The sequence below is a fragment of the Phalaenopsis equestris genome, unplaced genomic scaffold (assembly GCF_001263595.1).
Source record: "Phalaenopsis equestris unplaced genomic scaffold, ASM126359v1 Scaffold000289, whole genome shotgun sequence".
NCBI lineage: Eukaryota > Viridiplantae > Streptophyta > Magnoliopsida > Asparagales > Orchidaceae > Phalaenopsis > Phalaenopsis equestris.
Genome location: NW_018164731.1, coordinates 63,725 through 77,657, shown reverse-complemented (window position 1 = coordinate 77,657; position 13,933 = coordinate 63,725). Strand labels below are relative to the sequence as shown.

Genomic DNA, 13,933 nt, shown 5'->3' with positions numbered 1-13,933 from the left:
ACACGAACAAACACTGAGCTTGCTTAAGCTCAGCTTGTTTACACCCCTAGTATTCATCCCTTCTGTTCCACAACACGAATAAGCTCAAGAACCAATAGATTTGGCCTAATCAACTATGAAAATTTGGAAGTAAACTATCCACATGAATTTAAATCAATTCCTCTCCATTCTAGAATTCATTTCGACAAAAAATTCTTTAATGAAAAACAGAACTTTAATGGAAAGTAAATCACGTACTTCTTCAAGCCGACGTTCTATTTCCTCTGTCGTCTGGAGCATCTCGACAGCCGTCCTCAAGCGAGGTTTGCCTTTGTAAGCAATGACATTATAGGAAGTCTGCATAACAAGTAGCAATGTTTTAATAAGCATGATGGAACTTTCAATGTCAGGCACAGCAACATCACAAAAAAAGGGAAGTTTACATGCATACCACTCGATTCTTATACATTTACAGATCTAACACATACACTTCAATTTTTACATACATGCCACGTTACCTATGAATGACAGACGGCTGTATTTCACTTTTATGCCACCTTACCTATGAATGACAGACGGCTGTATTTCACTTTTCAAAAGTTAAAATTGTGTTTCTTTTTATGTTACATGAAAGATTTGGATGGTATAAATGTAAGAAGCAAAATTTAGGTGACGTGTAAAAAACATAAGAACTAGGTATCACTCAATTCTTATGTATTTACATATCTACTATCTAAACTTCAATTTTTATATACATGTCATCTTAACTATGCATGGAAAGACGTATTTCACTTTTTAAAAGTTAAAAATAGTGTTATTTTTTACGTGATATGATAGATTTGGGTGGTATAAATGTAAAAAATAACATTTAGATGCTATAAATCTAAAAAAATAAGAATTGGGTGGTAGTATTGTAAAAAAAGAAGATTTACATGCATACCACCAATTCTCATATATTTAGTCATCTAACACCCAACCATCAATTTTTACATACATGCCACCTTACCCATGCATGAAAAGGTCCCAAAAAAAGGAAGAATTGCATACATAACACGCAATTCATATGTATTTCCATATAGCACCTAATTTCAATTCATGCATGCCACCTTTCTTATGCATGAAAAAGGTGTATTTCGCTTTCTAAAAGTTAAAATAGTGATATTTATTATGTGGTATGAAAGATTTGGTTGGTATAAGTGCAAAAAAAGACAAAATTTGAGCCATAGACATGTAGAAATATAAGAATTGGATGGTATTTTCTAATATATAAGTATTGCCAAAGATCTCTTAATAAAAAAAAAAACCTGTTCCCTCTTTTTCAAATCCTTGAATGCCATCTCTGCTAAATCCTTCTGAGGCACTAACTTCTCTTTGGGAAATACTTTTGCCAAAATGATTAGAAGATGCACCATTGGCCAAGGAGGAAGCACATCATCCGATATCTAACGAAAACAATTGCCACGAAGTTTACCGATCGAAAAACAAAGGCATATGGAACAAAGTAATAATACCATTATTGCTCAAACAAATCCGACTACCTTACACATTGGAGCGAGTAGAATTGCGCCATCCCACGACTGAGGTTGTTTAAGATGAACCTTCAAGGCGACCGCTCCACCCATCGATTGGCCGAATAAGAAGCTCGGAATACCTTTAAATTCAGGGTTCTCTGATCCACATGAACAACATAACAAGAAAGTGATTACCCATATTGATAATATAGTAATTAAACATCTTTTGCAGTGATTTTCAGTAAAGTTGAATTCATATTCACTGAAAGGAAAAGTTACTCCTCTTAATTTAAATTTTATGTGGCTAAATATTAGAAAAATCAAACAATGATAAACATAATCATCAAGAAATCTCACTAATTGATGAATCTATCTTATAAGATGTTCAAGGATATAGAATTTAGAATATATATAGACACAGACACACAGACACTCACATACCACCTTTCCTGTGCATGATAATGTGTATTTCACTTTTTTAAACTTAAAAAAGTTGTCTTTTTCATGTGATATGAAAATTTTGGGTGGCATAAATCTAAAAAGCAAATGTTAAGGTGTTAAATATGTAAAAACATAAGCACCGGATGGTATGAATGTAAATGCCCCACAAGTTTAACTAATGATATGTATGGTTTAATCACACTAATGAGACAAAAAACCAAACCAAACTTAGCAAGTGTTTTCACGAACTTAGCAAGTGTTTTCACGATGGAGTTTGATTCATTTTTATTTGGTTCAGAACACAGGTTTCTTTCAACAAGTGTAAAAAACAAAAAACACCAAGTAAAACTGCTGCTGCTAGCAAGCATTGACACATATACCAACCAATTCTTATGTATTTACATATCTAACAACTAAATTTTGCCTTTCCCATTCATACTATCCAAATCTATCATATCTCATAAAAAACATTACTATTTTAACTTTTAAAAAGTGAAATACACCTTTTCTTACATGCGTGATGCGGCATTTATGTAAAAATTGAAGTTTAGCAGTTAGATATGTAAATAGATGAGAATTGAGTAGGGTGTGCATGTAAATCTTCATAAAAAAAAAAAACAAATACCTTTAATTTTGGAGAAATGCTCAACCACATCATGAACAAGATCATCAAAGCTTGGGATATAGCCATGTAATCCTTCCGAAAGACCGAAGCCCGGATAATCCATAGCAAAAAATCCATAGCCAGCTGAGGCTATCTTTTTGGCTATACCTACATAAAGGCGAACATGCTCATTAAGCCAAGCCCAGGAACATTCCACATATACCAGAACGATGGGAGGAGTTCAAGAACACGAATACCTTCAACGAAAAATGTGCATGTGTCTCCATAACCATGGCAGAAAAACACGAGTGCCTTCACTCGATGATTCCCCGGAAGCCAGCGTTTGGTGAATATTTCCAAACCTCTTGAATTCACCTCATAGGACTGTCACAATGATTCGAAAACAGGGTCGCCACAATCGGAAAGATACAAAATTGAAAAATTTACATGCATACCGCTCAATTATTATGTATTTGCCTATCTAACACCTAAACCCCACCTTGCATATGCTTGAAAAGGAGTACTTCACTTTTTAAAAATTTAAAAATGGTGGTAATTTTTTTGTAATATGAAAGATTTGGGCGATATATTATAAAAAAAAGCAAAGTTTAGGAACTAGATATGTAAATACATTGGAATTGGGTGGCATGTATGTAAATCCCCCTACAAAATTATGGAATGAACGGTCAAGAAACCGTTGGATGAATCAAGTTCCGGAACAGCAATGAGTATATGATTCAGAAATGAACTTCAAGTGTTCACCAGATAACTCTTACACTTTTCATATCTTAGCAAAAAAAAAAATGTGTTTCAGCAAAAACAGAGACTAAAAGACAAAAATACTAAGTTGGGTTGATCAGCTTTATTCAGAATTAATATAGAGTAAGAAGGCCAGGAGCCATAGCCACAATGGAGTTAGAAGACAAGACAAAAGACTATAATAACAAGTGATGGATTAAGTGAATTCATTACCTCCTTCATTTTTATCCCTTCATATTCTGCCTGCAAGAAAATCAGAGAAAGAACATTAGCCACGAGCTAAACAATATTGAGTACTAACTAATATCATTATATTTGCATAAATAAGTAAAAGTAATGCAGCAACAAGCGGAAACGGAAAAGGTTGTGAAATAGATTTTTGATGAGTTATAATGAGTTGCATTAGTTGGCTCATTTTTCGAGAACTTGGACCGAGTTTAATGAGTTGCATAACACTACCATTTGGAGGGTGATGTGTAAAGGTCTTGTTGTTAAAGGTGGGAGCAAAGTTGAAAGGGAGTTCCTTCCAATAAATTGGATGGCAATAGAGTTGTAGGTGAACTCAGATTGTCCCAACAATTAGTCGAAATGTCTAAATTATAATTAACTACTGGTTAATGTCTAAATTATAACTAACTAATAATTTAGGTAAATATTAAATCAATAAGGCTCATAAATCATCACTAAGAAGAACACATAAAGATCAACATTCACATTATTTATTCCACATGTCTAAATTATAACTAACTATATTTTGGTTCATCTAAATCCAAATCAAATTGACCAAATTAAAGTTCAATTCAATTTAATCTGGTTTGAAAAATAGCTTCATCGGCATGATGTTCTGAATTTTACAACTAAATCTAATTGGATTAGCTAATTCATAACCCAAAACACCCAAATCAACAATGCACATCCCTAATTATAACTACTGGTTTATGCTTAAAATCAAATGAAAACTTCTGAAGGTACACAACTCAGCATGCATGCTTATGGTTCAAATTCTTTCAGGAAATTGGTGATCGATGACTAAGGCGGATTCTTGGAATGAATAATGGCACCATTGTTTTAGTGCTCAAACGATGGTATAAAGTTCTTGCTAGTAAATCAACCATCTTTGTCTTGTTGGACTCAACTTCTAACTGAAGAATTCTATTAGCGTACCATTTTTGAGACAAGGCAGCGCCAATCCCAATAGCTGAAACAACTATCTCAACTTAAAACGGGTTATCAATTACGAATGCCCGAACAGGCACAGAGTAGAGTTTCTCCTTAATTGCATTGAATCTTACTTGTTGTCCATCATTCCACAAGAAGGATTTCTAGTTCAGACAATTAATAATTGGAGATGTTCCTATCGTGAATGAGTAGTTGATAGAAATTGGCAAGGCCATGGAAGCTCCAGATGTCCGTGAATGGAGCAAAAATGGGCTAGGACTAAATAGCCTAGAATCTCTGAGGGTCCACCTTGATACCTTCATAGCGAACAATAAAGCCCAGAAAGTGCAAATGTAGGATAATTGAAAAGATATGAGAGAACTTAATTTTATTGATGAAATGAGGGATATAAATACTAATTACAAGACTTACTGGTAAGGAAAACAATAAAAACAGAATACAATAGAAAAGGAAAAGAATAATAACAAAATATAAGAGACAACTAATCTCTCTAATTTAAGGAGAAATAAATAGAGATTCCCAAAATTCCTCATATAATTTATAACCCTCTAAATATAGAGTTATAACAAATATGGAATATAATAATTAGTATTTTCAAGATCTTTCAACAATCCCCCTCAAGTTGGGTTGTACAGATTGTATATGCCTAACTTGTTACATAATTCTTCAAAGTTGAGTTTTGGGATAGACTTAGTGAGGATATCTGCTGTTTGATGTCGGGAAGGAATGTATGCAAGTTCGACGACTCCTCTCTCTCAATGCTTTCTGAGATGAAGTGTCGATCGATCTCGATGTGTTTCGTTCTGTCATGGTTTACTGGATTCTTTGCAATGCTGATGGCTGTCTGGTTGTTGCATTATAATTTGACAGTTTTTTCAGTTAGCATTCCGAGTTCGCTGATTATTCTTTGAATCCACATTCCTTCGCAGATCCTGAGTGCAAGAGCTCTGAATTCAACTTCAACGCTGCTTCTTGATACCACAGATTACTTTTTGCTTCTCGAAGTAACTAGATTTCCCCAAACATAAGTGCAATAGCCAGGAAGTTGATCGTCGGTCTGAGACATCCCCTGCCCAGTCTGCGTCTGAATACACTTATATACCCCGATCCTTATTCCTTTGAAATAGCAGCCCTTTGTCTGGAGTCATCTTGAGGTATCTCAAGATTCTGTAGACTGCATTCATGTGTTCTTCCGTAGGGTTATTCATGAATTGGCTAACAACATTAACAGAAAAATCAATATCGGGTCGTGTGTGTGAAAGATAGATGAGTGGTCCCACGAGTCGCTGATATCTCCCCCTATCCACATGTGCGTTATTTTTCTCAGTGTCGGTCTTCTTGTACGGATCCATTGGAGTATCGACGGATTTGCAACAGAGCATACTTGTTTCCTTCAACATGTCCAATGTATATTTTCGTTGTCAAGCAAATATTCCACATTTTGATCGAGCTAGTTCCATGCCGAAAAAGAACTTTGGGTTTCCGAGGTCTTTGATTTCGAATTCTCGAGTGAGAAGCTTTGTCAGATTTGTGAGTTTTTTGAATTCCCGAGTGAGAAAAGCTTCAGATTTGTGAGTTCTTCTTCGTGATTTCCAGTGAGGATGATATCGTAGACGTATACGATTAGAATTGCAATTTTCTTTTCAGGAGAGGTTTTCACGAAGAAAGTGTGATCTGCTGGACACTGAGTATACCCGTGTTTTGTCACTGATTTTGCAAATCTATCGAACCATGCTCAGGGAGATTGTTTGATTGTTTAGATTGTTTGAGGTCATACAATGATTTTTGGAGTTTGCAGACTTTGTTGCTTGGAAATGATGTTTCTAGTCCGGGAAGTGCTTCCATGTAAACTTTTTCTTCCAAATCGTCATTTAGGAAAGCATTTTTCACGTCGAGTTGATGTAGCCGCCAGTTTCTATTTGCCGCAAGTGAGAGAAGGATTCTGATGGTGTTAAGTTTGGTCACAGGGGGCAAAGGTTTCTTGGCAATCAATACCGTAGGATTGGGAAAAATATTTTGCTACGAGACGTGCTTTGAATCTCTCAATTATACCATTTGTCTTGTATTTGACTTTGAAGATCCATTTGCAGTCGATCCTTTTCTTTCCCTTTGGCAAGTCTGAAACAGTATATGTATCATTCTTTTGTAAGGCTCTTACCTCCTCATTAATGACAGCTTTCTACCCCGGTTGTTTGAGAGTTTCATCAATCGTGTTTGGGACTTGTGTATTGTCGAATGCAGTGACATAGACTCAATAAACTGAAGATAGTCTTTTATATGACACAAAGTTGGAGATCGGATGCATCGTGTGTTCGAACCTGAGTTGAGGACGGATGGACCTAACACATTTCCTTGAAGCAATTGGAATGTCGGAGTCATTAATCATAGGTATAGTAGATTCTTGCTCAAGTGTGTTCGTACTTGAGTGGATTTCTATAGGGGTTGGATTAGGCTCTGACGCTTGGAGTGGGGTTGTGTTGGGTGATCTATGTGCGAGTTGGACACTTGAGGACTAGACAGAGACTGATTGTTGGGACATTTTCACGTGAGTTGGATGAACTTACTGAATCCGAGTCGTGAGATAATGAGTTCGGTTCAAGGGACAAGAATTTGATGTGTGGTGGTATGAACTTGTTGTCCTCCCAAGACTGATATTCCCTTAAAGTCTCTGCCTGAATATTAGAATTGGGGTAGTAAGGTTGATTTTCAAAGAAGGTGACATCCATAATGTTGTAGGTTTTTCTTGTGAGAGGAGAGTAGCACTTATACATTTTTTGAAGAGGCGAGGAGCCGAGGAAAAATACATTTAGTAGATTTGGGGTCAAGTTTGCTGTGATTGTGTGAATGAATGTGAACAAAGGAGAAGCAACCAAATACTTTGGTAGCTAGATTTTGAGTAATTGCCTTGGTGAGGGGAAATGATTTAAGAAGAAGTTTGACTGGACTTTAAAATTTGAGGACCCGAGAAGGCATCCTATTGATGAGGTAGGCTGTAGTGGATACAACGTCGCCCCAAAAAACCTTAGGCACATTAGAGGAAAACATAAGGCAGCGGGTCACCTCGAGAAGGTGGTAGTTCTTGTGTTTGACGATCCCATTTTTTTAGGAGTGTCGACGCAAGAACTGAGATGGAGGGGACCTTTAGAGGAGAGATAAGAGTCGAGGGCGGAAGCGAAGCACTCTTTTGCATTATCAGTCTTGAGTGCCTGGATGGAGGTTTGGAATTGTGTTTAGATCATTGAGTAAAATTGTTCAAATATGTGACCGACTACAGATGTATTTTTCATAAGAAATAACTACGTTAGTCGAGTGTGATCATCAATAAATGAGACAAACTACCGAGTCTCGGTAAGGGTTGTAACACGGGATGGGCCTCAGATATCGCTGTGAATGAATGCAAAGGGCCGAGAAGAAATGTAACTAACACGTGGAAATGACATGCGAGTGTGTTTGAGGGGAAATGATTTAAGAAGAAGTTTGACTGGACTTTAAAATTTGAGGACCCGAGAAGGCATCCTATTGATGAGGTAGGCTGCAGTGGATACAACGTCGCCCCAAAAAACCTTAGGCACATTAGAGGAAAACATGAGGCAGCGGGTCACCTCGAGAAAGTGGCAGGTTTTTTGGTTGGCGATTAACTACGTTAGTCGAGTGTGATCATCAATAAATGAGACAAACTACCGAGTCTCGGTAAGGGTTGTAACACGGGATGGGCCTCAGATATCGCTGTGAATGAATGCAAAGGGCCGAGAAGAAATGTAACTAATACGTGGAAATGACATGCGAGTGTGTTTGACAAGTTGACAAAATTCATATCGAAAAGAACGAACATCTTTATTGATAAATAAATTTGAAAATATTTTTGCAAGATACATAAAATTTGGATGGCCGAGACAAAAATACCATAACATGATCTCAGAATATTTATTGACACTAGAATTGAAGACAGGATGATGAGTAGACAAATGTCTGTAGCGAGGTCGTGGTGGTGAAGTACTGTTGATGACGTAGAGACCTGATCACATCTCAGCAGACAATCGTCGTCCCCGAGTTCGCATCCTGAAATTCACACATGGTAGGAAAAAATTTAACAATACACCTCACATCACTAGTCAACTTTCTGATGGATATTAAATTACAATTTAAAATAGGAACATAAAGCACAGACCTGAGTAGAATGTTTTGGGTGATGCGCACGGAACCAAAGCCGGTGACTTTGGAGACAGAGCTATTGGCAACGCGGATGGAGTTGTCTCCGCACGACATATAGTTATTGAAAAGGGAGGCATCGCCAGTCATGTGATGAGAAGCGCCGGAATCGATGATCCACTGACCGAGGGATCCTTGATTGACTGTGAAGGCATGGTAGAATGTACCCTGATGCGCGAGCAGGCCGGTGATGGGGTCGGGAACAGCCAGATTAGGTGGTTTGCCAATCAATTTGTACAACAAATCTAGTTGTTCTTTGTTGAATGGACTTGGCGCTGGTGCATGAAGGTCATCAACAGCGACGGCGTTGTTGGCACTGAGAGCGCGTTCAGACCGAGGCTTTTAATCGACTGGCTTTTCATGAAGCACCCAACACGTGTCTTTATTATGGTCTGGTTTGCGGCAATGGTCGCACCAGGGGCGGCCTTTGCGTGATGGGTTATCGTTGTGTCAAGACGAAGGAACTCGAGTTGCAAAGGCGAAGACGTCAACGGAGAGATTGGGCAAGATGGAGATAGGCCCAAGCATGACTTTCTGGCGACTTTCTTCGAGGCGAACCTCGGAGAAGACCTCGCGAATGCTCGGTAGTGGTTTGAAGCTTAATACACGAGAGCAGACATGATCGAGAGAGTTGTTGAGGCCGAGAAGAAATTTGAATGTTCTTTTTTGCTCATTGATCTGACGGTATAAGTTGGAGTCCGTAATGCATGACCAGACATTAAACCTCATACATGTCAACCTACTGCCAATAACATGAGAGAACATTAAAATACTGAGTCACAGATTGATCACATTGGCGAAGACCGTGGAGGATTGACCCGATCTCTAAGAACTTGGATGTTTTATCTGAGTGAGAATATGTCTCTCGAACAGCATCCAAATACTCCTGACCGTGTCGTAGAGACGTGTCGTAGAGAAGAAAATTTTTGTCGATGTCATTGGTCATGAAATTGATTAACCACGACATGACCATGTGGTTTTCTGCATTCCATGTCCGGAATTTTGGGTCATCCTTGGTCGGAACGACGACATCACCGGTGATATAATCGTTATTGTCTCTGCCGCAGATGAACATCATGACGAATTGAGACCACTGAAAGTAGTTTTGGCCGTTGAGTTTGTGGTCAGTGATGAGGGAGTAAGTGTCATTGATTCCGGTTGGAACTGGGATAGATGAGGCGGAGAATATTTCTTAGGAGGAGGAAGAAGAAGTCGTCATACCGAAAAGATTGGTATGTCTCTGATATCATGAAAAGATATGAGAGGACTTAATCTTATTGATGAAAGGAGAGGTATAAATACTCATTACAAGACTTACTGATAAGAAAAACAATAAAAACAGAATACATTAGAAAATGAAAGAAATAATAAAAAAATATAAGAGACAGCTAATCTCTTTAATTTAAGGAGAAAAATAAATAAAATTCCCAAGATCCCTCATATAATTTATAACCCTCTGAAAATATAGTTATAACAAATATAAAATATAATAATTAGTATTTAATATAGTTATAACAAATATGAAATATAATAATTAGTATTTTCAAGATTTTTGAACAATAATAGACTAATGTTTTGGCAGGTTAAGATACAATTTATTATCTTCCAGACCATAAGGATTAATTTGAGTTTATGCACATGCATCGTCAACGGGCAACTGAAAAACTAAGATATCTTCAAAATAAATCATGCAAATTTATCCAAGAAATAGTTTTAGAAACTCGTTCATTGAGCGCTTTAAGATACCAGATCATCCTCCATTCATGAAGTCCATCATGAATCTTAAATGATGTCTTATTGTCTTCGATTCATCATCAACATAAATATAAAATTGATCGTGCCAATTCCGGAGGACCAACTTGGATAATAATGTCAACTAGTTTGTCTAACATTTTATTGAACTGCGGCATCAAAAACCAATATTTTTTGTGGTTTAGTTAATTGCTATGCTATAGATACGCTGCCAAGTGATGTTTTTTTTTTAGAAACAGAAAGTGCGGTGCAGCGTATGGAATCAAACTATAGCGAACGAGGCACTTTTTAATGAGATCATCTATGATATCCTAAAGGATTTGATGTTCTCTTGACTCATTTTGTAGTGCGGCAAGTTGCTTAGTGATCCTCATCAGAACTTAAAAAAACTCAATTTTTATTGGGGGATTGGTTCCTTAGGAGCACAAAAAATTTTGATTCATCCCCGCAACTCCTCCTTTCACTAGTCTAGTAGCCAAGTTCATTTCTGTGGTTGCTAGACGGAGGCCGCCCCCACTTCTAAAATTTGGAAATTTATGCCAAATATAAGTAGTGAATTGCTTAAACTCATACTTTAGTGACATCCAATTCATCGTCCGCCATTGTTGAGCTCTAAGATCAATATGCTGCAGAAGCTAACAAAAGACAGACGAAGATAACAAGACAAAAGAAGAAATCTTTTACAATGCCGTTTAGGATACTTATTCCAGAGCTAAAAAATATCATCGACTATCACCATAATTACAGAAACAAGCACAGAAATGCAGCAATACACAGAGGAGAAAAGTTGTCATAAACCCCATCAAAAAACTTGCAAAAACAGAGAGAACAAGAGAGACCTTGAAGAGGCAGTGATCTATTCCGAGCTGAAAGTCCTTGAAAGCTTCACGAATCAGGCGACGGTCGGCCGCATGATCCAGATTCGCCGTGATTACCATCTTCTCCAGATTTTCGTCTACTCCTTCCCATCTCGTCATTCACCCTATATCTCCTCCTGTGCTCCTTTCCGAACCCTAAAAGCTTGAGGTTAATAAAGAACTACGCCAAGGTGTGATCTTTGGACCACAAGAAGGTCTCAACGGCGCAGGGGACGGTGAAAAGGCTCCATTTATGGCTGCTAGAGCTCTGGCAGAGAAAGTATGGGGAGAAGGGAGAGGGCTACGAAGACACGGAAGCTTAGGGAAAGCCGAGCGAGCGACGAACGAGATGAATATGATTGATATCAACCAACGGTCCGATGAGGACGCACGTGAAAGAGAGGGATAATAAACTTTTAAATAATGATAGCTTGATCCTGCTTTATTTATAAGAATATAAAGTAAGAAGAGAAAGAGGAGAAAATATATAATAATAAATAGCGTGACTAACATTACTTTCATAAAATATTTCTCTTATTTAAAAGGTAGGCAGTACAAATATTATTTTGCATTTTTGCTTCTAGATGAAAGGTTTCATATTAAGGTATTTATGCTATTTTGTAAGTATTGGTTTGACGTTTGGTTGTCTTGTGCTCGGTCAGTTATGTTTAGTTGATTTTGGATCGATGGGGAAAGCTCGGTTGACTCAGTTTAGTTTGTATGGTTCGGTCAATCGATCCTGTTTGGATTATGCATGGCTTGGCTCATTCGATGGTGGGAGCTTTACAGTCTCTATACATAGGGTGACAAGAGAAATCATTAATAGTCATTGCTCATTTTAATGGATGATTTTAAAATATATGTATTTTAAATATCTAAAATAATGAAAATTCATTTACTTTAGAAATACCTAATCATTTAATTAGATGCATTTTTTTTTTTTTATGGGGCATTTACATACCCAACACCCAATTCCAATGGGATGCAATCTTGTTTTTCATGGGGCATTTACATACCCAACACCCAATTCCAATGTATTTACAAACCTAACATCAAAATTTTAATTTTTACATTTATACCAATCAAATCTTTCATATCACATAAACAACCCCCCTATTTAACAACACCCCTATTTAAACATATAAAAGTGAAATTCCCATTTTAAAGTATTGGTAAGACGACATATTGAAAATTGAAGTTTATCTCTTGGTTCAAATTGTGGTCAACATGTGAAAATTAATGTTTGACTCTAAGCTTTTTAGAGTATGGCTTTATAATTATAGAAAAAATATTAAGATTTTAAATACGAGGTGAGCATGTGAAAATTGATGTTTGACTCGAACCTTTTTAGAGTATGATTTTATAATTATAGAAAAAATATTAAGATTTTAAATATGTATGCTCGTGCTAATTTGTTTGATCATAAACATCAATTCATCATTTAAGTATCTTAAAGACCTCAAAATTGAGACATCTTAGACTTGTTGTTTATTTTGATAGTAAGCATGTAAGAACTATAAATTGCTTCTTATTTTACTTAATACCCTGAGATTTGCAATCACATTTTATGTATATTAAGAAAACATCAAACTTATGACCTAAAAAAGACTTTCAATCATCATCAACTCCTAATCCTTAGGACAAGGCAAAGAAATTACAAGAATAATTGCATGAAACAAATCGAAAAGACAAGTAAAATACCTCTTGCAAAGCTTTCTTTCTACAAGAATAGAATGCTCTACCTTCCAATCTATTTGTAGGTCGTTTGGTTTGCTGACACGGGAATGCAATGTAAAATGAAAGCAGCGTAATTGAAATGCATTGTATTTGAAATAATTTAGGGTTTTTTGCTTTGGTGCATAATATACGCAAGAGTTTATATGTTTTTTTTATAAGAAAAATGAAATTAATGTAAAATACGACAGTGATGTTGACGACAGCTAGCGAAAGGAAACAAAAGATGGGTCGTAGTGGTTGTGGTCGGTGGCCCGTGATGGGCAACAACAGCGGTTGGCGACTCAGGTTGCAATTCATAATATATTTGAAAATCACTCAAATCTAACAAATTCATAATGCCTAAAGTTTTAACCTTAAAAGGTTAAAATAAGTAGCTTAGTTTAATCCATCTTCTAATGAATAAAAGAAATTAAAATGATAGCAATAAATCCTACTTGAAAATGAGCTTCATTCAGGTGCATGCAATTAGGCAAAGATTTTAAGATAAAATTCTAATATTTTTAATGAAAAATAAGTTAATTACAACTGTGATTGGCTACAATTGCTTACATAGAAAGATATAAAACATAAATAGACAAAATTAGACTAAGGAAATTTGTCAAAAATTATTTAGAAAATAATTATCATGTCATAAAATATTTATAGTAAAATTGACCAATTGTAAACATAATCTCCATAATTAATTAAGCTTTGAGATTTGTGCAAGCAAGGGTCTAAATACAAAAACATCTCTCAAGATTCCAAACATACAAGAGACATTTTATTTTAAAAAGATTTTCATAAGCTCCACTTAATTCTAAGTATTTACAAATCTATCTATGTGTCTCATTTTTAAAAAGTTAAAATAGAGGTATTTTTTATGTGATATGAAAGATTTGGGAGATAGAAATGTAGAAATAAGGATT

General features: G+C 36.3%; 1 protein-coding gene across 1 annotated transcript; it reads right to left on the bottom strand.

Annotated features, from left to right (window-relative positions):
- Positions 1–124: 124 nt before the first annotated feature.
- On the bottom strand, positions 125–11,663 carry LOC110025119 (caffeoylshikimate esterase-like). Its single transcript, XM_020725405.1, has 7 exons — positions 11,274–11,663; positions 3,508–3,537; positions 2,793–2,919; positions 2,557–2,703; positions 1,518–1,648; positions 1,284–1,421; positions 125–336 (listed from the first exon to the last, which is right to left on the bottom strand). Exons 1-7 carry the CDS (start codon positions 11,409–11,411, stop codon positions 154–156), a joined length of 894 nt encoding a protein of 297 aa, XP_020581064.1. The 5' UTR covers positions 11,412–11,663; the 3' UTR covers positions 125–153.
- Positions 11,664–13,933: the final 2,270 nt, after the last annotated feature.

Coding starts and splice junctions, on each gene's coding strand:
- LOC110025119 (XM_020725405.1), bottom strand. CDS start 11,411: ATGACGAGATGGGAAGGAGTAGACGAAAATCTGGAGAAGATGGTAATC. Junction 2,704..2,792: donor ATGCACATTTTTCGTTGAAG/GTATTCGTGTTC, acceptor GCCTTTATGTAG/GTATAGCCAAAAAGATAGCC. Junction 337..1,283: donor ATTTGAAAAAGAGGGAACAG/GTTTTTTTTTTT, acceptor CTTGTTATGCAG/ACTTCCTATAATGTCATTGC.